Source organism: Heliangelus exortis, chromosome Z (assembly GCF_036169615.1).
Source record: "Heliangelus exortis chromosome Z, bHelExo1.hap1, whole genome shotgun sequence".
Lineage (NCBI taxonomy): Eukaryota > Metazoa > Chordata > Aves > Apodiformes > Trochilidae > Heliangelus > Heliangelus exortis.
This window is the reverse complement of record NC_092454.1, coordinates 9,984,616-10,008,696: the sequence shown is the minus strand read 5'-3', so window position 1 is coordinate 10,008,696 and position 24,081 is coordinate 9,984,616. Positions and strand designations below refer to the sequence as shown.

The window sequence follows — 24,081 nt, the reverse complement described above, 5'->3', positions numbered from 1 at the left end:
GTCACTGAAAGATTTTTTCATCCTCTCTGAAGCAATGTGCAGAAAATTGCAGGAGAAGAGCAAGCTCCATGATCCTAACTGTGCCAGCAGCAGCAGAATGCTGCAGGGGCCTGGTTCACATGAACCCCACTGCCCTTTCAGGAACCAGGAGCACACTACTGGTGCATGCACTGCAAATGCCTCCAGCAACACAGAAGTGTTTCCCCTAGGCACACACAGATGGCTCAGTGTGCTGATGCTCAAGTGCCATGATGCTGCCAAACTTTCTGACCTTTCCAGCAGTGAGGTGGGGATGAACTTGCTCATGATTCAGCACAGGAAGATGTGGGATTTGTCTGCAAAAGGGAGATGCTGGAGGCACAGCTTGGTACCTGACTCATGCCCAGGAAGTTGTTCACAGGCATTTTTGGAGAGCAGTTCCCTTAAATGCACCAATCCCTTTACGGCAGAGCAGCTCAGCCACAGCCTGGGAAAATGATACACAAATGACTTCTGACTGAGGTCAGAAGACAGACACACATCTTGGTGGCTGTCTCTCCTGCTTTCTGCACTTATATGGGCCAGAAAGACAAAAAATGGGCAAGGACGTGGAGAGCAGATGCGCAGTCTTTGTTTCTTCTTCCCATCCCAATACTTTACTTGGACCCTTGGGGAAATCTGTAGCTGCAGTGCAGCCCTCACTGTGAGCCAAATGGGTTACAAATGTATTGGCACATGTTGTGTCATCTGAAGCGGTTAATAGGATACATTTTCTGAGGAAAGGGAAAAAAAAAGAAAAGGAAGAAGAGGAGGGGGATGCTTAAATCTGCAAAACAAACACCCATCACCCCTTCTGATGCACTAAGCCCACAGCAATAGATTAGATATGAAAGGTTAGTCTGGAGCAATACTCTGCAAGGACTTCTCAAAACAATGCAGCTGGATTCAGATGTCAAACCAAAATTCTTAACACTTAATACCTTCAAAGCCTGTATGAAGAATGGATGAGATGCTGGCCCCGTCGGGGTTATCTGGAGATTTGTCCCTGATTTCACCAACAGACCCATTAACACAATAATTCCTGCTGCGCCGGGAGAGGGCAGGTGACCTCCCTGCCTGGTGGCACCTGTGTCATGCCCTGGCTCTGACATGTTGCAAGAGTTGCTGTCCTATGTGGCACTTGCTGAAGATCTTGGGAGAAATTATAAATGGGATAAAAGCACCGTGTGCCAGCTTGCAGCCAGGGCCATGGGGGTACGAAGCAGCCAAGGGATGATCAGTGAAGGGTGGAGAGGCAGACTGGGGACGTCTTCTAAATCTCTCAGCCCTGCATGCATCTCCCCACATGTCCCTGAGAACCAAGGTGCTCAGTCCACCTCTGCCTGCATGTGAGCATCATCAGGCTCAGCACCCATGGGTGGCTGAGCTGTCCAAGCTCACGGACCCTGGCTCAGCCCCAGGCAGTGCAGGGAGACCCCTCCTCACCCGCCTGCTTCCCTGCAGCCCAAGCAGATGTTCTGGGTCCTGTATCCCAGGCTTGATTTATTACTGGACATGACTTCTGGAGTTTGTCAGAGGCACCCACTCCCCCTCCCCTGGCTTTCCCCACACCCTTCCCATTTTGTTTTACGTTCACTTTGTGGTCTCCCCACCATAGCTTGCAATAAACAGAAACTCATTTCCAGTATAAACAACTGCACACTCTGCTCCAGTGAGTTGTACGACCGTACTTTTCCTGTTCCCCACCCCTGCCTGCTTTGGGTCTGGGAAAATGGTCTCTTCCTTCTGTTTTTTTTCACCCCCCACCCTCCTGGCTCTGTGCCATTTCTTAATTTATTTTTTTTTCCTGAGATTTATAATGTGGGGCCAGAGTGGTCTATCCCACTGCACATCACCTATGTGCTATTAAAAGTAACTCTACCAACAGATCTCAGTAAGAAAATACACCTGAAATCCCACAGAGCTGGAGATGGAAGGAAGGCTCTGCCTGAGCTGCTTGGGGTTTATACCCAAACGGGGATGTTGGCTCCAGCACAGCCAAAACCCTCCCAAGGTGCAGGATGACTCTCAAGGCATTAAACACAGCAGGATTTAGAGAGTCATAGGCTCAGCTCCTGTGCACTAATGCATGGGGCCAAGCCAGTGCTGGAGCAGCTTCCAGGTGGCTATTGGGATAACAAAGCCATTAGAAGCCCTGCACTGCTCATAATCCAGAGGCATACACTTCCATAACAGTGCTATACTGGGGGGATGCTAATGGTGTCCCCATAGGGGTCATGCCTGGGCAATCACTGGGACCTGCCCAGGCCTCCTTGTGGCTGCAGAGACCTTTCCCCATGTGGCTGTTAACAAAACTACTTTGTTAACAAAATGCCAGGCCCAGAACCTGGTTCTGCTCAAGAAAGCACAAGCTGGTGCTTGTTCACCTCCTCTAGCTGCCTCCCCCTAGTAATGGAGGCATGCGGGGCAGACCCTGCTCTCCCCTAGACCAGAGTCAGGAGGGATAGCAGTGGGATCAGCACAACCTGATGGGAATTAAGCCAAGGGAGTGAGGCTTTGCAGGAAGGCCAGGGAGAGCTGCATAGATTCACCTCTTGAAAGGGCTGATTGCCTTTGTCTGCCTTTGAACACCTATAAGGAGGTGGCTGGTCCAAACAGGCTCTCTCTGCTCCTGCTGTGTTCAAGGGGGACAGAAAGGCAAATAAGGAGAGCAAATCACCAGATGGCATTCAAATCTTCCTAGTAAATAGGATACACAACTGTTCATAGGGTTTTCAAGGCTGGGCAGGGAGTGCAGCCAATGCCCTTGTGTTAGAAAACACATTCACTTTGCAAAAATGATGCCTCTAAAATGCCCTTGTCACTCAGAATGGGCACAATGTGCAAAGCCATGGTGGTCTGTGGCTCTTGACTCAACCATCCCCATCCTTCCCCTGCCAGTGTGAACCCAAGCAGACTCAGCCAGAGCCACACTGATTTAATCAAGAAAGCAGGTGAGCATTCTTGACACATGGGTTATTAAACCCTGAGAGAGCATGGCAAAGGCTTCTGTGGATTCCCTGCCATTGGAAGCATTTAAATTGAGGCTGAATGCTTCCCTAGCAGATCTGCTGCCCTTCAAAGGGGAATCCATTCAGGGCAGTGCTCTGACAGTGGCCATGCAGCAGGATAAGTCATGGCAGCAGCTCCCATCTCCCTCACATCCCACATCAGAGGGATGGATACCTCACAGGATGCACACATTTATCTCTGCCCATGCCATGAGGGCACTGGAGTCAATCACCTCACAGTGTCTGGGGACAAGGCTGCTTGTTCAGTCACAGCTCTGTAGCTGCAGTTTTATTCCCTTTTACCCTCTCTCTGGGATCACCAGTGGTTAGGAGTTAGTCACTTAATTTCAGGCAAGAAGCTGGTCATAGGAGCCAATCTTATTTTGGTTTGGTTTAGGTTTTTTGCTGTGGTTTTTGTTTGTTTGTTGTTTTAACATCTTTTTCCTTTTAATTTTTGTTATTGTTGTTTTTTAGGTTTTTTGGGTTTTTTTCTAGGAGATTAAGAGAAGAAATGAGGTGGGTTAGCAGAAATCTGAACCCTAATGTTGTGGCTGTGGAGTATCCCAGCACTGCAAAATGGTCTGCCAGAGAGCTGGAAATATTCCACTCTGCTGTGGATGCTGCCTGATTCCAGGCTCATGGTACAGCTGGCTGAGACTCACTGATAGCAGGCCTTGTGCAGCCCCAGAAAGATGGATTTTGTCTGCTTGTGCAGCATCTTTGTTAGTTGTGCCCCATTTGACATCTCCCATGAAATGTCCACTCTGAGGGGGGTGCAGAGCACTGGGGCACTGGAAGGCTGTGAAGCATTGGCAGCACTGCACTGGGAACTCCACGTCTGCAAGAAGGTCTCAGGAAGATTTGAAAAAAAGAACCCTCACACATCTGAGGATTTTAAACATGAATAACTGTGCAAAGCCTGAGCGCAAGCAGAGACTGAGATGCCACGGTGTGAAAGCCCCCACAAAGTGGTGGACACAGATCCCAGAATGTTCCCACTCCTAGCAGTGTCAAAATTTGCAGCTATATCAAGCAGGTGGCTTTTCCCACCTTCTCTGGTCCTCAGAGATGCCAACCAGGTCTGTAACTCTCCAGAGATAACCCAGTGAGAACGATGCAGGCTGAACTATGAAGAGAGGCTGAGGGAGCTGGGGGTGTTCAGCCTGGAGAAGAGGAGGCTCAGGGGAGACCTCATCACTCTCTACAACTCCCTGAAAGGAGGTTGGAGCCAAGTGGGGGTTGGTCTCTTTTCCCAGACGACTTTCAACAAGACAAGAGGGCATGGTCTTAAGTTGTCCCAGGGGAAGTTTAGGTTAGATATTAGAAAGAATTTCTTTACAGAGAGGGTGATCAAGCATTGGAATGGGCTGCCCAGTGAAGTGGTGGACTCTCCGTCCCTGGAGATATTTAAAAAGAGACTGGATGTGGCACTCAGTGCCATGGTCTAGCAACTGCTCCGGTGGGTCAAGGGTTGGACTTGATGATCTCTGAGGCCCCTTCCAACCCAGCCAATTCTATAACTGCTGTCTCCATTCCCCCACTGTAATGCATGAGTGCACTGGCTTGAGCCTTGCACATGACACACGTGCTAGACACAAGTACCAGACTGCTGTCAGGCCCCAGGGAAGCTGTGTCCTCGATGAGGGAGCTACAACAGGTGGTTTAAATTCCCTTGAGCAGGAAGGCACTCAGTGCCAGAGGCCTTGTAATGAGAAACTGCCTTGGTATCTCCCATGCTGTCTGTGCTGCAGGTCCCGCAGATGGTCTGCCCATCACATTTATGTGAAAGATGAAGGGCATGGGAGGTTTCCTCTGCAGAACACCTGTTTCCCATGGAAGGGCAATGATAGGGAGGAAAAACTCATTTAGAGAAATGCATAAACCATAAACTACAAGCAGAAAAATCCCTCGAGTGGAGAAACCCTTCTGTTATATGTTGAGACTCATTTTTTTTCTGGGTGGCTTGGCTACTATCTTGCATCCCATCTCCATTTGCTGATGGCATGGCACAACACCATAACGTGATGGGAGCAGTGGGTGTTGCAGGTGGCTGTACCACGGCACCAGAGTTACAGCTGGAGACAGGGAACTGCACGGGCCTGCCGGAGCCACTAATAGCAAATCCATAGCGATGGATTAACTGTCTGTGGAGATTTCTGGCAGCATTTTATCACTGAAACTTCACCCCACTGAAAAAGGTGCTCATGGTATGGCCAAGAGATTGCTCTCCCTTCCCACAGATGACCAGCTGAAGCTGTCCAGAGCGGCTGGAGTGCCTTGGTCTTTGCTTTGTCCACTCACACCAAGCATCCTCGGTGCAGTTAATCACCCCAAGTGTTGAGGATGGAGACAGCTGAGGCCACTGAAGCCTGGAGGAGTTTGCTGACCCTGTGGAAGGAATGCAGCTGACTCACAACATGGGAATCTAATCTCCATCCGGCCCCTGGACTGTCTGAGATCATGGATATCCATCTCCTGCCACTGTGGCTCCTAGCAGTGCTGCAAATGTCCAGCTCACCCTTGAGGGTCATGGCAGGATGAACCTCTGACCTCCCTGCAGTGATGCTCGTCAGGCATCCCTGGTGCACTCCCTGTGCCCCTGTCCCTGCCCACTAAGGAGCATGAGCAGTGGTCCTGTCTCTTTACAGCATTGTATTTGCAGGTGGGAAATATTCCAAGTGTTCCAGCCAGCACTGGAGGTCTGCTGCCTCTGACCCTCCTCCAAGTGACTCACAGGATCCTGTTAGAGCTTTCATTATGGTGATTTTTAGTTAAATCAACATCTTCCATGTTACCCTTGAAGTGCTCACTACTAATATTCTCTGATCTTCCCAGGATGCCTTCAGCAGTGCAGATTTGCTTTGCTCTGCACAGAGCTATGAGCTCTCAACACTCCTTTTCCTTTGCAAGTCCACCTCTGTCTAAGCCATGATGACACTTCTGCCCTGGGTGTAATTCAACTCCCCTGTTGGTCAACAACACCTGAGAGATTCCTAGCTGCTATTTAAGTTTCCAGTCACAGTGATGGGCAGATAAAACCCTGAAAAATCTCATTTCCAAAGACTTTTTTCAAATGCATGTCCCAGGTGAAAACTGATAAAGTAAATCCCCAGGTATCTGCGTTGAATAGCAGGTTTCAGGTCCAGCATGTGGATTCTGAATCCCACCCCTGCAATAATCTTCATTCCTATCTGCACATTCGGCCCCTCCATTTTAGGCCATGGAATTGCTTGTGCATCCCAAGGAAGAGCAGACATCTCTTGGTCTGGCATTTCTCAGTGCTGAGCATGGAAGAAGTCTGGTTGCCTGCACCAGGAAAAAGGAGCAGGGGGAACCCCCAGGCACGATGTGCTCCTTCTAACCAAGCAGTGCACAAACACACGCCTTGGTTTCCTGACATCTGATTTACAAGATAAAACCAACCCTATTCCACCTGAGCAAGTATGAGCTGTTTCCTGCCAAGAGCTAAAAGGCTTGGTGGATCTTTCCTGGGTACAAGTGTGGCTCAGCCAGACAGCCACAGGGTGACAGTCACAAGGCTGGGGACCTGCAGTTGTGAGGCCTGGCACCCAAGGCAGGCAGAGATGCAGCCCCATGGGGATGTGCTGCAAAGCACCACTCTGGGGATGCTGCAGGCCCTCGTGGGAACAGCCTCCTGAAAAAATGTACCAGCCACCATCTCACCTTCTACCTCTGCCCCAGATATGCTCTTCCCAAATCCCTCCCCCAAGGCTGTAAAAGCCAAAACCAACAGAGGATAAAGTGAGGCATAAACACACATCACTGCAATGGCAGATCAGCATGTTACGGATTTCCCATGTCAAAATAATGGATCAAAACTCGTGCTGCTGCCCAGGCTCCAGAAGGGCACACGCTCCTGCCCATGGATTATGTTCGACGAAACCAAGTTAGTAGCATTTTTATCTGTCAATTAGGAACCATGAAACAGTTATTAAATAGAGTCAGAACCCTCCTTGCTGCTCTCTTGGGCAGTGCAGGAGACACATAACAGCCCGTAATGAAGCATTAAGCAGCAGCAGTTTTGTTTCTGTTAGGATTGGAAATGATAAGCCAGTGAGGCATGGTCGGATGGGGGGAGCAGGTCCCCGGCTCAATAGCCACATATTGGCAGTTGCTACAGGGAAGATCAAGACTGAAAATTCAGCCCCTTGCCCTGAAGAAAGTGTCTGCAAGACTGCCATCTCACTACATCTGCTTACTGGGGGAGAAGTTGAGGGCCTGAATTTAATTATCTGCTTTTCCTGATGCAGCTCTGGGTGATTACTGTGGAGCCAGAAGGGCCTTCGGCTGTGTACAGAGATGTTATCCCAGCCCGGAGGAGAAAAAAGGGCTGGTTTGAAAAAGCTTTAAGAGACAGAGACTGGATTCTATGCAGGGATGGAGATAAGACAGATGCAATTCACTTCTGGAGGTCAACAGAGGCCAGGAGGTGCTGCTGCTGCACTCCCACCACATACAAGATGATCTAAGGCATCTTTCAGTATGTTGGGGAAGCTTGGTGCTGAAGCTTTCCTCCAGGCCAGGCTGGGAAGTCAACATACATTCAGGGCCTCTCTGCTGAGAATTTGGCACAGGGTAAGGCCAAATCTGGGGCAGAATGGTGGCAATCCTGCAGGGAGGACGGTCCCAGGAAAGGAGGAGGAGGAAAGCACCATCCTAGAATAGCGAGGTGCAGCAGCACCTGGTCCCAGTGCCAATGGTCACATTTATCCCTGACTCCAACTCCCACCTTGTGCCTCAGAACTTGGAAAACCCCTGCTCTGTCCTGGCAGCACTGCACCCATGCCAGTCCCAGGGTGCCCAGAGACGTTGCTTACCCATCTACAGGACCTGACCCATCCCCTCCCCAGCACACCCACAGTCAGCAGCTCTTTGCAGCTAAGGGGTCACCCAAACAGGGAGGGAGCAAGCCATCCTCTCTACACCTTGCCCCTGTGAACACCAGGGACCTGGCTATGCCAAAGGGTTTCACACATTTATAGAGGTTTTGCAGCTTGCTTGCTCTCAATGGAAATGGAAATTTTTTTTTTCTTTATGGTATTTTTAAATGGGAGGTTGAGCATCCATTGCTTTTTCCTTTTGGAGGCCTCTGCATTCATTTTCATTAAAACTTCATCAAATTAAAACAAAACGAGCAAAATCTTGAACACCAGCACTTAATTCTCTAACTTCCTGGAGTGACCAGGGTGACCAGGAGGGAAGGCTGTGGTGAGAAGCACATCACTATCCAGTGCACCAACATCAGGACAGGAGGTAAGAAGTAACCCAAGTGGTTGTCCCCACTTTAGGTTGAGGAGGATGCAAATTTAGGGCCAAGTGAATCCCAGGGTCACAGAATCACAGAATGTAAGTGGTTGGAAGGGACCTCTGGAGATCATCCACTCCAACCCTGGTTCCAGCATTCCCAAAAAGCACCTACCATGTTCATCTGCCTGGGGACCTTGGCTTTCACAGCCCCACAGCAGCAGGATGCTGCCCTCACTGCACATCTCCAGCACACAGAGGCCCCAAGCTACTCCTCAGGCCTGATCAGCCTCAGCTTCCAGAAAGTAGCCACATGGCAAATTAAGGCTGGAGCCTGATGCCAGTGCCACAGAGCTGCTCAGCCAAGAGAAAAAAACAGGGTAGGGATGCATGTGGGAATACTCATCAGGGCAGAACCTTTGCAGCAGCAGAGAAAAGGCTCACCAGACACCTCCATCTCAGCATGAGCATCCTCCAGCTAGCAGGATGAACTGCTGCTTGACTGGCTCTTCCATACCTGCTCCATGCCTTGGAGGCATAGAGGGGGTGAGAGGAGGGAAGGCAACCTTCCTCCTGCATCTCTCTTGATTCCCTAAAATTTGCCAGAACAAACTTGCAGGGATTAGCACTGGCCACATCCTGGTGAGAACAATATTAAGGGATTATGCGATTATAAATACCATTTATGCCGAAAGGAATAACTCTAATTCTTATCTGATTGTCTACAGATGTCAGCAATCAAAGAGCCTCTTTCATGCAAAGCAGGGAGTGCTGCTGCTGGAGCAGTAGGTGGACGGGACTTGGCACCGTCCAAGCAACAAGAGAGCCAGCTCCTCCTGCCGATACGCACCCTGGATTGCATCTGGCAGCAGCTTAGGCATGCAGACAGGGTTAGCTCCCTTCGTGGGGAAAACCTGCCCAGAAAGAGCCGGGCACTGGGGCTGAGTCCCATTTACCAGGCTGCCCCCCATGTACAAGCTCCCCCATGCCTGCTGCAAGCAGGGTGGAGAGCCCCAGGCAGTGAGTGCTGCTTTGCCAATGAGCAACACCAGCCTGAAACCCCACATCTGCAGCTCAGTTGCAAGCCCACCATCGCCCATGTGCTACCCCAGCCCACCAATTCTTCCTGGGAAGCCCCTCCCCGTGCAACCTCAGCACCTTCAGATGAGAACACGGTACCATGACCTGCAGGGTGCATGACATCCCCTGAGTGATGCATTGCTCAGGGAGGGATCCGACATCTTCAAAAAGAGACAAACTAACCCAGGCTCACCCCAAACCAGCGTGCTGTCCCTCTGCACCCTCAGGGCCTGCCTTACACCGGGTCAGAGGGGCTGGAGGAGGAGTTTCCAGCCCCGTGCCGTGGCCTCTCCAGGGCTGGTGGAGCACTTTGTGTCAGCTCGCAGGGGGAGGGTTGGGGAGTTGGGGTGCAGCTCCTAATGGGGTGGTCTGAGTGGTTCTGCCTGGCCATTAAGGGAGGTAAGTGCTTCTGGTGCTCTGTGCCAAGCTCCCGCCTGCATGCTGGAGGCAGAGGTTTGCAGGGAGGTCCCCACCACTGTTCTGTGGCATATAATCTCCAGATGGCTCCCCTGTCAATCCCCTCCTTCAGAGGCTGGTGGCAGGCACTTTCTCTTTCAGGGTAATGTCTCTCTTTCCTGTCTCCCTTCCCTTTCTTCAGCCCTGAGACATCTCATTCAATTTTGGTCCATTTTGCTTTTGTGCCATTTTTTCCATTCTTGCCTTCCCTGTGCCTTACAGGCACTTCCAGTGCTATGTCACCCCTTGGCTCCTCTTGGCCAGGAGCAGGGTGCAATGCTGAGGCATGAGGAAACTGGGACAGAGCAAGGTGAGGAGCTGTGTTCCTCCTCAGCTCTGCAGTGCTGCTGCCCACCAACCCCTTCCCACACACTTTGCTCCAGAGTAAGCATTCACAGCTGCCCCCCAGCACCTTGCTTTACTTCCCTGCACTGGAGAGGGAGGATGGCTGGATGAGACATTGAAAAGCCACCATTGTCCCCATTCCATCACTGTCCCACAGCATCCCTACACAGGTTTGGCCTAACTCAGTGTAGACTCAGTGAGGACCGCTCTGCTATTCCTCCCCTTCCTCATTTTGTTTCTTACAAACCCCACCCTCCTGCTGCCTTTCGGGCCAGGTATGAACACCAAGTATCACAGCAGATGCAAGTGGCAAGGGTCAGTCCCCTCCTATCTGGGGACACACAGGATCCTCTGAATGCCCCACAGCCTGCTGTGCTGCAGAGTTGTCCCTGCAGCTCTGCTCTGCACCACCAGGCACCCGAGTCACATTTTATCCAGTGAATGGAACAGCCATGGTGAAGCTGAGCCTGCAAGGGAGGGATATGCCCCTTCCTTGACTCAATGACTTGAAGGCCACAGGAGAAAATTAGTTCATCTCACCTGACCTCCTGCCTTGCACAGGCCATTACATCCCTCTGTTACCCCTCTACTGAGCCCAATAACTCCTGTTTGACTGAATCATCATTCAGAGAGGCAGCCAGCCTTGCTCGGCAGATAACAAGTGACAGAGGAGCTGCCGCTGCTTTTGGCAGTTTGTTCCAATGCTTAATCATTTTTTCTATTAAAAATATGACCCTCATTTCTAATTTCAACCTGTCTGTGCTCTGCTTCCAGTCATTGGCTCTGGTTATGTCTTTGCTTGCTGGTTTAGTACCCAGTGTCTTCTCCTTTTTGAGGTAATTACCAACAGGAGCCAGGGCATCTTTCCAACTCCTTTTGAAGTCACTGAACAGACTATTTTAAACCTGTCCCCTTACAGCACCCCCCTCCACCTCCTTTACATCCTTCTGCACTTTCCATGTTTTTCCAAGGTCCTTCTCAAATTACTCCTCCCATGATATCCTGGGACCAATCTGCAAAGAGGTAAAATTGCCTCCTCATCAGACATTCACAGCATGCCATAGAGCTGGCTCAATCTCATCTCTGAAAACCCCAGAATTGTCTTTTTGGACATCCTGGCACCCTCCTGCAGGAGGGATAATCTGTGCTCTCTGCAATTCTGTTTTGGGGGTTGTTTTTTTTTTTTTTCCCATCATAATTGAGCCCTGGAGGTGCAGGGCAGCACAGAACTCACACCATCACCAGCCCTAGCAGCTGCTCTGCTCTCCCCAAGTGAGAATCATCCCCAAGGTTTGCCTCTGATCCACCAATAGCTTGGGGACAGGGAAGCAAGGGAAGGGAATACAGGAAAATGACTCCTGCACTGACTATGTTTCACAGCAGTTTTGTGAGCCCTTTAATGCCTGTGGAAAAGCCCACTACTCTTTTTCACTTCTGAACAAAACCCTCAGCATCCTCTGCGGGCTGATGCAGCAGCTTCCCCATGCCCCTGCTAGCTGTGCTGCTATGGCAAAAACTACACCCATGAACACTTCCTTGCTGGATAAAAACACGAGTGGTGTTTTCCCTCCTGAGTCTCTGGGGGTGATGGGAGTGTTGTTGGTGTGCTTACATGGCTCCAGCAACACAGGCCTACTTTGTCAAAGCCACTTGTCACCACCAGCACTCACATCAAGGAGAGGCCCGGTGCTCTCACGCAGTCCCCAAGCCAGCAGCATTTTTCCACCCACTTTACATTCATGTGAATGGCACGAGTGGCCCTGGGGCCAGCAACTCTCTCTTCTTGAGGAGAAGTACAGGGATGTGATTTTGGAACTTACTTCACCGCTTATGTCCGATGTGGCAGGTCAGCTCTAGGTATGGGAACTTCCCCGCTCCCTAAGCTTCACAGCTCTGTCCCCCAGATGCTGACCCTGCAGGAGATGCTGCAGGGAGGAGAGGGGAAGCAGAGTAAACCCACATACCAGACAGCTAAGCCAGCTCTGGATAGCCTGGCCAGGCAGCAGGAGGAGGTGAAGGAGGGATGGGAGGAAGGGCTAGATGATGGAGGCTGTGGAATTGGCCTGCCTGTGATGCTTCTGTGCCTGCTGACTGGGAGCTGCCCTGCTCCACAGTGTGATGCAGAGGCCACCCAGTCCTGTGTGGTCAGAGTGTGCTGTTACCCTGGGGTGGGCTGCAGGTGGGTCAGAACCCTGGGGTGTGTGTGGGACAACCATACACACCGCAGTTGGGAAGCCAGGTTAGGTGAAGAGGACACTGAATCACCAGTCTGGTCTCTAAGCCCGGTTATGTGGCTTTGGAAAATCATTCACCTTAGTGCCTTAGTTTCTACTTCTCTCTTTTCATTTAGGCTCTGAGCCTCCTGCTTCCCACCGAGCTGGAGTGGGAAGCTTGCAGGGAGGTGACAGGGGCTGTTCTGTGTCCCCAGCATGGCACTGGAGTCCAGGTCCCTGGGTTTCAGTGGGGGAAAGGGAGAAAGAAGCAGATGGGGCCAAAGAACATTTGTAGAGGACATCTGTACCTGCCTGGTGTCTCAGGGAAGTCAAGCATGGATGGAAAGGATACTCCCTGAAGACCAAAGGCAGTAAGCAGAGACAAATCCAGCACTGGAGGACTGAGCATGAAGAAAGCAATCAGGAGCCATAGGTGTGCCTACAAAAGCTGGAGACCCTCCATGCCAGGATCCACTCATTGCAGAGACACATTCAGATCCATTGCACAACACCTTCCAAGCACCAGAACCGCCCACTGGGCCATGCAACCACACTGTGCTACATGTAGGGATGCTTCAGCAAGATGCAGAGGGATGGAGAGGAAGATTGTGGTGCCCCAGAGCACTGGCACCCACATGGACAAACCTGCATGGGAACCTTTCTGCCCAGCACCCTGCACTCCATGCTTAGATAAATGCTTGATCAGCATTGGATGGTTTGGGTTCTTATTTCACTGCAGGGGTGGCTCTGGAAACACAAACTGCTCTGGGCACTTCTCTTGGAGCCCTCAGTGTTTCCCACCATTAGAGGCAGGCATTCAGCAAGGCAGCTGTTCCCAAAAAAAGTGAACAGCACCATGCGACCTCCAAAAACAACAACAGACAATGAGTCCCAGCCCATCCATCATACATACAACGTGTCTCAAAGCTCCAGCCTGCACAGGGTTGAGTCCCCGGGTGGCCCCCTGTGTCCCCAGGGACTGGCTCAGACTTTGGTCAGGTTGCACAGCATCCAGAAAATAACTTGTCAGTCCCCTGTCTGAGAGAATAGGGCATATCCACCTTTGACACCTAACAACCCAAACTGTGTAAGGTTGCTCATCATGGAGCATGCACTGAGCTGGGGTGTGCTCAGCACAGTCACACACACTATGAGGCTTTGGTGAGGAAACCATTCAGAGCTGGGAGCACTCAGAACAAGGCAATCCCAATGCAAGCAAAAAACTACAGCACCAAGATCTCGGCTTCGGCTCATGATTTCTCTATGGAAATCAACATGGACTCATTCCTGGCCCGTATAGATGGACAGCACATCCATCTCCTCTACTTAAATGCCTGATCTCAGCCACATAGCAAAATCAAACTCTTCCTGTGGAACTGACTCTGTTCCTGCCCTGGTTTCATGGCTGCTTTGTCCTTGGCATCTCTCATTTGGGGAAACTGCAGCAGTGGGAGCCACTGCTGGGCCCTCCTGCACGAGGTTCTAAACACTGGGCTCTGGCTCTTCACATCCCCAGAGCCAGACCAAATTTCCCCATGCTGATGGCACTGCAGATTGTAATTTCTCACCTGTTTTTGACAAACACTTCATGCCCCTCTCCCTCCTCTGCACCACCATCAACCCAGTCTGCCCAGTCCGGTACCTGGTGAGCCAGTGGTAAGAGGGATGAACAGCCTGCCCTTAGCCATATCCATGCTCAGCAGGCTGTGCATGGCTCCCGTTGGTGCAGGAAAGACCATTCTGGAGAGAAAACAAGAAGCCATCACCCTAGGGATGGTATCATAAACCATTTTAATAAGGCATTTTGCTCCCTCTCCCCACCATCCAACACATGTCTTGTTTAGTTGGCAGCAAGCGATAAAGACCCCCAGGGAGCAGAGGAGGGGGAGAAAAGGGACATCTGTTTAAAGCATTTCTACTGCATGGCTCTCTCAGGCTATTTCTATCTCTTCTTGTCAAAATTTATCAACTGCGTAATTGTTTAAACAGCATTAGAGTGCTTGGAGCAAGAGCAACTGGAAATTGTCCTGCAGTTGCCTCTGGTACTGATGCTGACAGCTCGGGAGGGGACTGGGGAGGAAAGTGATCCATCGGGCATGGGAACCCTCTGACTCCTTTTCCGGGGAAGAGACACTGGCCAGTTCATCCTAACAGGAGGAAAATCACCTCACTTCATTCCCAGTGCCCTTCCCTACTTTTCAGACCCAAGACTGTCCTCCTGCTCCTCTCCTCCTCACCTTGCCCTGCAGTTAGCACACATTTACTCTGCTAAATTATTTACAGAAGATGCACCAGCTTGGGAAACCACATCTAATGACAGTTTCTTTCATTCTGAAGTACACTGGATCCTGCCCTGACCCTGCTGAGACCTTGGCCAGGACCTTATCACCTGCCCAGGCCCTGATGCTATTCCTAGATCCACTGGTGATTTTGGATAGGGATGGAGAAGCATTGAGAGCTGAGAAAAGATAAGAATTTGTTGCTGCTTGCCATCTCAGGAGGTGGGGCTGCAGAGAACTTGCACCATGGGGTCTTCTCACCCTGTGAGGGACTATTTGGCCTGGGCCCCTCTAAACATGAGAACCTGTGTCTGGTGACAGCTGTGCCCTGTGCTGGTGACAGTGATGCGGCTTCTTCTTCCAGAATAATTTTACTTTCTTAAGTGCCACAGCCATGTGTAGCCATGGGTAGAGAGTCAAAAACAGCACCCACATGTGGAGCATCGATGCCTTTGCTCCCTTCGATGCCTTTGCTCCCTGCCCCAGAGATGCGGTGACCAGAGGTGGCCACATCCCATCCCACCCCAGCCCTCCCCTTCCAGAGCCCTCAAAGCCAAGGATCCACTGCCGGCGGGTGGCAGGAAGCTTGCACCAAATATTTTGACAAGGGACACTTAGGAGCAGCCGAGACAAAAATCTTGCTGGTTCAGAGGCCAGTGCAAACAGAGCACCACTGCCACCAGCCCGTGTCCCCTCCATTTCCCCTGAACCCCTCCACCCCCCTCCTCACCCCCCTGCATCCACAGTCCCAGCCTGCAGCCAAGGAAGCTTTGTCCTGCCAGCCCCAGGCATTCCTAATTCCCAGCAGTGAGAAGCAAGAGTTGTGAGAAGCTATTTAGACTGGATTTGAGCTGCTTTAATTAGGGGGCTGTTTTTGTCATGTTAAAGAGGATAAACAAACCTCAGGAGAGTGAGAGGAGGCTGTGCTGTCATCTGACAGGGACATGGGATGCTGGTGAGGCATTAAGCCCTGAGCACCCTGCTAGGCAAAGATGGGGAGGGTTTCCCAATCAAGCTGCCAAGCCCCAGAGCTTATTTTCCCCTTCTCCAGCTCAGCAGTTGCTAGAAAGGGTAGGGGGACAGTATCAGGGTGCTGCTTTGCCATATCCCATGAGCTTGTCCCCAGCCCTGGTGTAGGAAGGGATGCACAGGGAACTTTGTGGCTTGTTTCACATCTGTCTCCAAAGCCCAGGACCCACATCATGTGCTTGCTAAGGGGGTCTTTGCACCTGGGAGCACTCTCTCTCTCTGATATATGCTCCATCTTTTGGCTTTTGTTGGTCACTGTCAACCCCAGGACTCCCCCACCTCTTCCCTGGGGAGTGGGCTGGCAAGGGTGTGACCACCTTCTCTGCTCCTTGGTGCCCTCGTGCCATACATGCTCTCTTTTGCCATGACTCAAGGAAAGCTATGAGCTTTGCACCGCACCAACTCAGAATGAATGCATCAGTAGGATGACGTTTGGGGTCACATCCCTTCAGGTACCCGTGCGGAGCCACCATGGGACCCCACACACACGTGGGCCACTTCACGGGCACCCTCTTTTCTTTGGCAGGGGTTCCGTGGGCTGCAGCATCATCAAGTCCAGGGCAGAGCCATCAGCAGTGTTGTCCCACACTGTGGCACCTACTCAATGCCACGTGCCACTCTGCTTGCCACGTGCTCCCCGCTGCTCCCAGCTCCTCGTGTGAAGCAGGGGGGAGCCTCAAGGATGGAAGAGGGGATATTTTTATTGTTTCTGACACCAGCTGCCCCAGATTATCATATTTTACGTTGTGAGCCAAAGAAGCATCAGTCTGCTATGCTGCAGCTGGGCAGGCTGCCCAGCCCAGTGAGGGGAGGGAATGGAGGGATGCAGTGAGGTGCGGGTGTGTGCACGGGTGGGTGTGAGCGTGTGAGTGTATGCAAGGCACAGGACACAGCTCCATTCAGCCCTTCCCACAGGGGCACGTCAGCGTACATCCCACTGGTCGGGGCAGAAAGGTCACCCACTGCCTGCAAACATGTTTGTTTTTTCTAGTTCAGCTCTTAATTTGATTAGGACTGATTGTATTTGGGAGCATGGTGGGGGTTTTTGAGTGGGTGGCTTTGATTTGGTTTGGGTTTTGGTTTTTGGTTTTGTTTTTTTTTTGGCCACCTCCTTAAAAAGCAGGGATGGCAATTTGCATATTGTTACCCAGCATGCCTTTCCCACTCCCAGCCACATCAAGACCTGAAATCTGGGCATAGGCAGCAAAGTTTGACTGTTGAGTTTTCCCAGCAGTGAACAAATAGCTCATCACAGAAAGGCAGCGATTGGAGAGCACGCATGTCTCGTGAAACAAAGCTGAATTTTGATGAAAGAGGCACTCCTGCAACCTGGCTGACCCTGTTTGCAATTGTCCTTTCCCACAATTTACAAGAACTGGGGTGCTATGCTTGACCATGAAGCCCCCTGAGAACCATTGGACCTACCCAGCCCCCAGGACTGCGGGCATGTGGGGAAAGACATCAACCAAATCCACAGAAATAAAGCTTTGGGCAGCATCTTCCAATGCTGGAACATCAGCAACCATATGCTTAAATTTATTAGCTCCATCTCTGCTATAGGTTTGGTCCAAGTTAAGGTAGGAGCCCCAAGCATTGCTTGGGCACAGCCTTGTGCTGTGGCACAGCCCTCCTTTCATGGGGCTGAGGACATTTGGAGGATGAGAGGTACGAATCACAGGGGCGGGTGCTGCTCCCTGCCAGCTGATCCTGGTGCCAGGGAACAGTCACAGTCATGTTTAACTTGCTGCTCTAGAAATAGCCTCAGTTTACATGGCTGCGGAAAGGGATTGGATAAGTTCATAGGGGAAAAATCCATCAAAAGGGCTTTTTAAAAAAAAAACAACCCACAAACAAAACAAAACAAAAAAAACCCCCAAGACCTGCGTCACAGATCGCTGGACACGAGCAGGGAAATAACTGCACACGCTGACCCCAAGACCATTCTTCTCCATCAGCATCTGAACCACCAGCAGAAGCACTGGCCTGACTGGCTACACACTGCTTGCAGGCAGAGGAATCCCCAACTGCTGGCTGTTGGAGCCAGCAAAATTTCTGTTTTTCCAGACTGGAATGTCAGCAGTGTCCTCCTGCAGTTTTCTCCTCAAAACCAAGCAGGCAGCCACAGGTCACCAGCACTGCCACCCTCCCATGCTTAGCCTTTGTCCATCATGGGATGCACATTCCTGCCCCAGTGCTACATCCCTCTCCTGGGAAGCCTGAGGTGAACATGTCACATGCAGAGCTTGTTACCATCTCCTTTTTTGTTTGTTTGTTTTTTGTATTTTTTTTTACCTTGGATGAGTGAAAAACAGTTATAGAAGCAACAAAAAAGAAGATGCAAACTGAAGTCCAACCCTGCAGTTGCAGCTGGAGCCCAGCTGGGAGGAAAGGGACTTTTAAGGCAGAGAAAAGGGAGGCTCTGATTATTTATTAGTGGCCGATGTTTGATCGTTTGCTAATCAGGCCAGAGAACACACTTGGGCTCTCCCGGCCTCCCCGCTCACATGTGGTTCCTGTTGCTTTGCCCCTTCCCCCCTCCTCTCTGGTTTTGCTTTGTTTGTTTTTCTGTTAATTTGGTTGTTTTTCCATGTAGTTTTCTGTCAAACCGCATGTTTTTTCCCCTTTCTCTCGCCAGCCGCTGCAGTGACAGACACAGAGGCAGGATTCCAGCCCGGAGCCACATGCCCTCTGCCAGGGTCTGTCCGCCCATCACCTTGGAGGCAGCGATGCCCTCGGGGCAGGGCTTGGGTTTGCACCTGGCTACGAGCCCCTTTGCCACCACTGCGACGCAGGGGGGAACTCTGCTGCCTGCACCCTGACCTGTGTCCCTGCTGCTGGAGGGGATTTTGCTGCATTTTCTCTCCCACGCAGACCCCATCCTTGCCCACATCCCAGCCCAGCGTGCAGCAGCACAGCCGGCAGCAGTCAGGCATCCCCGAGGGAAGGCAAGGGGAGGGTGAAAGGAGAGGTGCTAAACGGGCAGAGCTGCCAGGTCAGGAGGAAGATAAGCGGGTTAGAAAGGGACTGAGGGATGGGAGCAGAAGGAGAGATGCCCGCCCTGGCTGCCTCCCTCCCTCCCCTCTTTGCACACAAGGCCTCCCTGCTCCCATGTGCGCTCTCTGGCTTCTGGCAGCCTTTCCGCCGCGCGTTTCCACTCCTCTCTGGCCCATTAGCAGTATTTTTATAACATTCTGTAATGTATGGAGCTGTGTGCCAAACCTCAAGAGCGCATTATTTCCCAGCGTCTTTGTTAAATCCATCCCTGGGCCCTCTGGCCACGCTTTTCCAAATGCAGAGCTGTGGCTCTCTCGGGGGCAGCCAGGAGCCCTGCACCATGCTCCTGGTACCCAGAGCTTTCTGCCTCCTGCCTGCTTCTGGTACTCAGTGCTGGGTTCAGTCCAGGGATACCTGGCCAGCAAAAGCCCTGGCCCCCATTGCTTGCTGCTTCTGGCTGCACTCAGGCATCTGCTGCTCTCCAGGCTTCAGGGTGGATGGTCCACTGGAGATAAACACAGAGCATCCTGGCTCCTCTCCTGTGCTTCACCCCATGCTCATCTGCCTCAAAAAAAAAAAAAAAAAAAAAAAAAAAAAAAAAAAAAAAGGGGAGGCAGAGCAACGCAGAGCTGCTCAGAGTCTCCTGGAAGAAGCTGCTCTGGAGTAGTACTATCTTCCCCTGGGGTGGCTAGTGCTTTGGATGCTTCATAGCCCAAAGGAGTGTGATCTGGGAGACTTAGGGATATGCAGGCCTGTGGGCTCTTCCTCCTCTCCTAGGTGGGCTCTCCATCCCTGATAACTCCATCCCATCCATCTCAGAATGCACACAGTTCCTACTGAAGGCACACTGGTGTCCCCATCCCTGCAGGGGGCAAGACAGCCTGGTTACCCCCAGTCATGTGCACCCTCATGGGTGACACTCCTGGATATGTCACCTGTGATGTGGACCTGGGTGCTACAACACAAGAACCATCTGAGCTACCAGTGTCCTCCTGCCTGTATGCTGACATGCATTGATGAGACACCATTGTGCTTCTCTATGCAGCATCCTGGCCCCTCCAGCATGAAACCATCACTCCAGAAATCCTGTTGTCCCTCTGCAGCCACTGGAAGGCCCCACCAGAGCTCGCTGCTCCTTCTGGGCCAGAGACATTATGGGAAACACCACCAAGGTCTGTAGGCCAATGCCAAAGCTCCTCCATCCCACCCAGCAGCTCCCCTTTCAGCACAATCTGATCCCCTTTAGCCACTTTCTAAGCCACGTTCCAGCTCTTGTACTAATCCACATTTTCTCTGGTTTAACTCATAATTTCCCATGTGGCATCATAGCAAATACTTCACTGAAGTCAAGACAGATTACATCGACCACGTTTCTGGGCTTAGGAAATCAGTTCCCTTATCAAAAGGAGCTATCAGGTTAATCTGGTGTGATATATCGCTGGCAAGTCCCCCTTACATTTTTCTCCCATTTTCCATTTGTCTCCGTGTCTTTAACCCCTCCCCCTTCCATGCACACGCTGCAGCCCTGCTGTGCTGTGGGGTCAGGCTGCCTGATTGGGATTTTTCCTTCATTCACACATTGCCTTGCCCCACAACCCTGGGTGCCACCAATGATCCTTCAGTCACTAATGAGCCTTCCTAATGAATAGGAGTGTCCTCACCTGGAGATGAGGTGCCTCCCAAGCCTTCAGTGCATCATTTCCTTTGGAGGTGCCTCCAGGTTTTATCCTTCTTCTCTCCTGGCCTGTGCTGCCCTTGCTCTCAGCATTGCTGCTCAGACTGGGCTCTGCCAAGCTTACCTTTAATCTCCCTTGAAATCAGGCTGCAGAGCCAGCTCCTCTTTTCTCTCCTCATTTGCTCCATATTTATATGGCTTACCCCCCCTTTTCATTTCCTCTGCAAGGTCTTGCTCAGCTTGACTTCTGGCAGGTCTCCCTTTTTGCCTGTGCTCGCTGACCCCCATGATGGAGCTCACTTTGCTAACTGACACCCTTTCCTGGTTCTTGCTGCTTCTCTGCTCCCTCCCCACATCCTTCCTGCAACATTTTCTGCCCATGGAGTGCCCCTGCCTCACCTGGGGGGGACACATTCCAGGTACCATCATTAATTTAATGAGATCCCCAGAACTTCTCTTGCACACAGTTCCCAGCCCTGCTCTCTCCAGCTGCCATAATCTTTCTTGTTGCCCCAATAAGTAAGAGGGGAAAGCACAGGCACAGGCCTGTTTTCATTTAACTTCCCATGCAATTGAAATGAAATGAGTCTGAGACCCCTCAAATCCCAGGTTTGGGCTCCCAGCACATTCAGCTGTAGCAGGGATACTACCACAAGGCTGTGCTGCAAACTTCCATGAGCCACCTATCTCCATCTCCACCCCCATTCTCATCTCCACCTCCACCACCATCCTCAGGCTCACATCCACATCCATCACCATTCCCTCTTGGGATAGTCCCAAAACTGCTTCTCTGCAGCGGCTTCTGCACGTCCAGGGAATCACTCATGCCCCACAGAGGCAGGAAAGTTGGGGGATGTGGTGCAGGAAGGGGGTGAAAGTGCTGGGAAAAGAGACCTTGAGGAAAAGATTAAATTAAAATCCAGGCAATTAAATTAATTACCACTACAAGCGTCTCACCTGATTAGTTCCTTGCATGCTTAATTGCATTAACAACATTGTGCATTTGCTTATTTACTTGTCACCCTCTCTCCTGGGGCTGGAGGCCCCTGCAGTGTTTGACCAGGTTCCTCATCTGCCTGGTGCTCAACAGGTCTGTGAGCTGCCAGCAAATGGGAACACGTGGTAACAGGAAACAGCAGGATTTGGGCTCTAACGCTGGGAAATTCCCACGGGTCCCTGAGAGGACTGACAGGGATTACTATTAGTGAGGTGCTTAGCAGATGGAAGAGCCATTGCAAAGTCACTGAGGTGCCACAGCTGCAGAGGAGGCTGCAGACCCCTCCCTGGTTCCCTTTTTTCCTTCAGATCTGGGCCACAGACCCCCAGGCACTGGCACAGCCTGTGACCTCCCCCCAGATGGACTTGGTGAGCTCATGCCCAAGTAGAGGAGCTGCACAGCTTCCTCCTGCTGCTGCCTGCTCTGCACTCAGCTCCTCCTGTCCCTGCCTCCCAACAAACCGTGAACACCTCCGCACCCTGAGAGGACCCTGACTCATTTGCCTCTGCCTTTTTTTCTGACATCTACTTGCTGCTGTACCCCCTGCCCTGTGCTCATTGTTCCTCTCTTTTCTGCTTCTCACGTTGCCTTAGGATAAGAGAAAATGGACTCAAGTTGCACCAGGGGAGGTTTAGATTGGTTATTAGGAAAAACAGTTTTATGGAAAGAGTGGTAAAACACAGGCTGCCCAGGGAAGTGGTGGAGTCACTGTCCCTGGAGGTGTTCAAAAAACACATGGACATAGCACTTAAGGACATGGTTTAGATTGCATGGTGGTGTTGGGTTGATGGTTGGACATGATCTTAGAGGTCCTTTCCAACCTTAATGATTCTATAATTCCTCCTGGGCCCATGTGCCAAGATCACTGCCAACAGACCCTAAACCATGAGCTGGACACCGTGCAGCATCCCTGAAACCTGGAATTCTTCAGTCTGATCTAGAGGTTCAGTGAGCCACTCCTGATGGGTTTGCAGGGCTTACACAGGCCATGGGTGGTCCTCCTGGGGCCTTCTGCTGCTATACTATGATCTAGGATGCAAATGCCACTCTGTCTCTGACACAGGAAGGTGAGAGAAAGAGCAGAGAAAGGCTCTGTTATGTTGTCCAGACCTGGTAGCATTAAGTCCACCTACACAACACTGGTGGGGCTCACAGCTGGTGCCTCACAGCATCCTCCATAGCAGTTACCATCCCACAGCCCAGACACTCACTGCTGCTGGCTGCAGCACCCATGCTGCCAAACACAGCTGCTATCAGCAGTACAAACACAGCAGCCCACCCCCCCACCCAGCACACTGCTGCTATCAGCTCTCAGCATCCTGTGAGGTACAGCACAACTCGTATCTCCCTCCCCACGACCTGTCAATCAGAGCATCTCGTGTTGAAGATACCCAAAATCCTGGGGGACGTGCACCATCTCCTCCAGCACAGCTGCACAAAAGGGCTCTGCACACACACGGCAACTGCCACCACCTTTTGGCTGCTCCTCTGGCCTGTGGAGATGGTGGTCGTGGCACTAGTCTGGATGGAGAAGTATCTCTTCCCAAATTGTTCCCAGGTAAACATTTAAGCTATGAGCTTTGATGACATATTTGGGTCAGGAGAGCCTGATTCCAGCTTCACTGTGGAGAGCTGGTATATGGTGGGATGCAACAGGCAACCATACCTACAGGCAGCACAGGGACTGGCATGGCAGGAGAAGTCTGTGAGAGGTCAGTTTAGGAGCACAGAGGTCCCCCTCAGTGCCCACAGCAGGGTACTCACTTCCAACCCTTAGGTAGGTCTGGTATTTGAGGTGCCAGGAGGAGCCTTCGTAGCAGGAGTACTGGCCACTCTGTGTCAGGTTGACATTCTTCAGGATCAGGTAGGACCCGTTCAGGTGGGACTCATCGAAGTCAGTACCATTGGCCGTCCAGGTCACAGCTGCATCCCAGTCCATGGAGCCACACTTCATGGTCACATCTGCACCTACCCGCTCATACTGGATGTGGCTGTCTGTGGGGAGGAAGAGGAGAAAAACAGATGAGCTTAGAGCCCTGTGGGCAGGGCTGCCTTGGTTCACATGTAAAGGAAGCAAGGGAAGGACTGGAGCATGAACTGACAGTGGGATGGTGTCCACGGAAACTTATTTTCTCCTCTTGGATCTGAAAATCATTTATTTTAACCTCAGATCTGAGTGAATCAGCTGGAAAACACCATGGAATCAGGATTCATGGACCACCTTCATCTCACAAGATGTTTTCCTTCAACCTTTACCTCGGAGAAGACATGTCAGGGCTGCACCAGCCCAATACCCCACAGCACAGACAGGTGCTCACACCAGTGAGTCATTGCTACTCTTACATCTGTGTGGCTTGTTGCAGGGTACAAACCAAACACACACATCAGAAATTCCCAGTAGAGAGGTGACAGTGCCCCAAGACCCAGGAAACCAGGAAACTCAAGTTATTTACTAGTGGAGATGGGAAGCAGTCAGCTGTCCTGGGAATCATGTGGGAGGATCTCAACCCAACTGTGCCCTGGAAAGGGGCAGCTGCTTGGTTCATTCTATGCTGTTTTGTCTCTCTGCCTGGCTTTTCTGCTCTCTCTATAATAACATGTTGCCTTGCCAAGCTGTTTGATTTAGTATCTTGTGAGTGGGGCAATACAGCTCATTGGGTACTAGCTGCCTAACTGAATTTTCTCAGGTTTCTGGACAGGAGCTCAAGCTGGCAGTCAT

General features: G+C 51.4%; 1 protein-coding gene across 2 annotated transcripts in view; it reads right to left on the bottom strand.

The window, feature by feature from the left end:
* The window catches only part of CNTFR (ciliary neurotrophic factor receptor), a 209,465-nt gene that overhangs the window by 35,940 nt on the left and 149,444 nt on the right, over positions 1–24,081 (bottom strand). For both annotated transcript variants that reach the window (XM_071730239.1, XM_071730240.1), the window contains exon 4: positions 23,127–23,357. In XM_071730239.1, the coding sequence (XP_071586340.1) occupies positions 23,127–23,357 (231 nt within the window). The remainder of the gene's footprint in view (positions 1–23,126; positions 23,358–24,081) is intronic.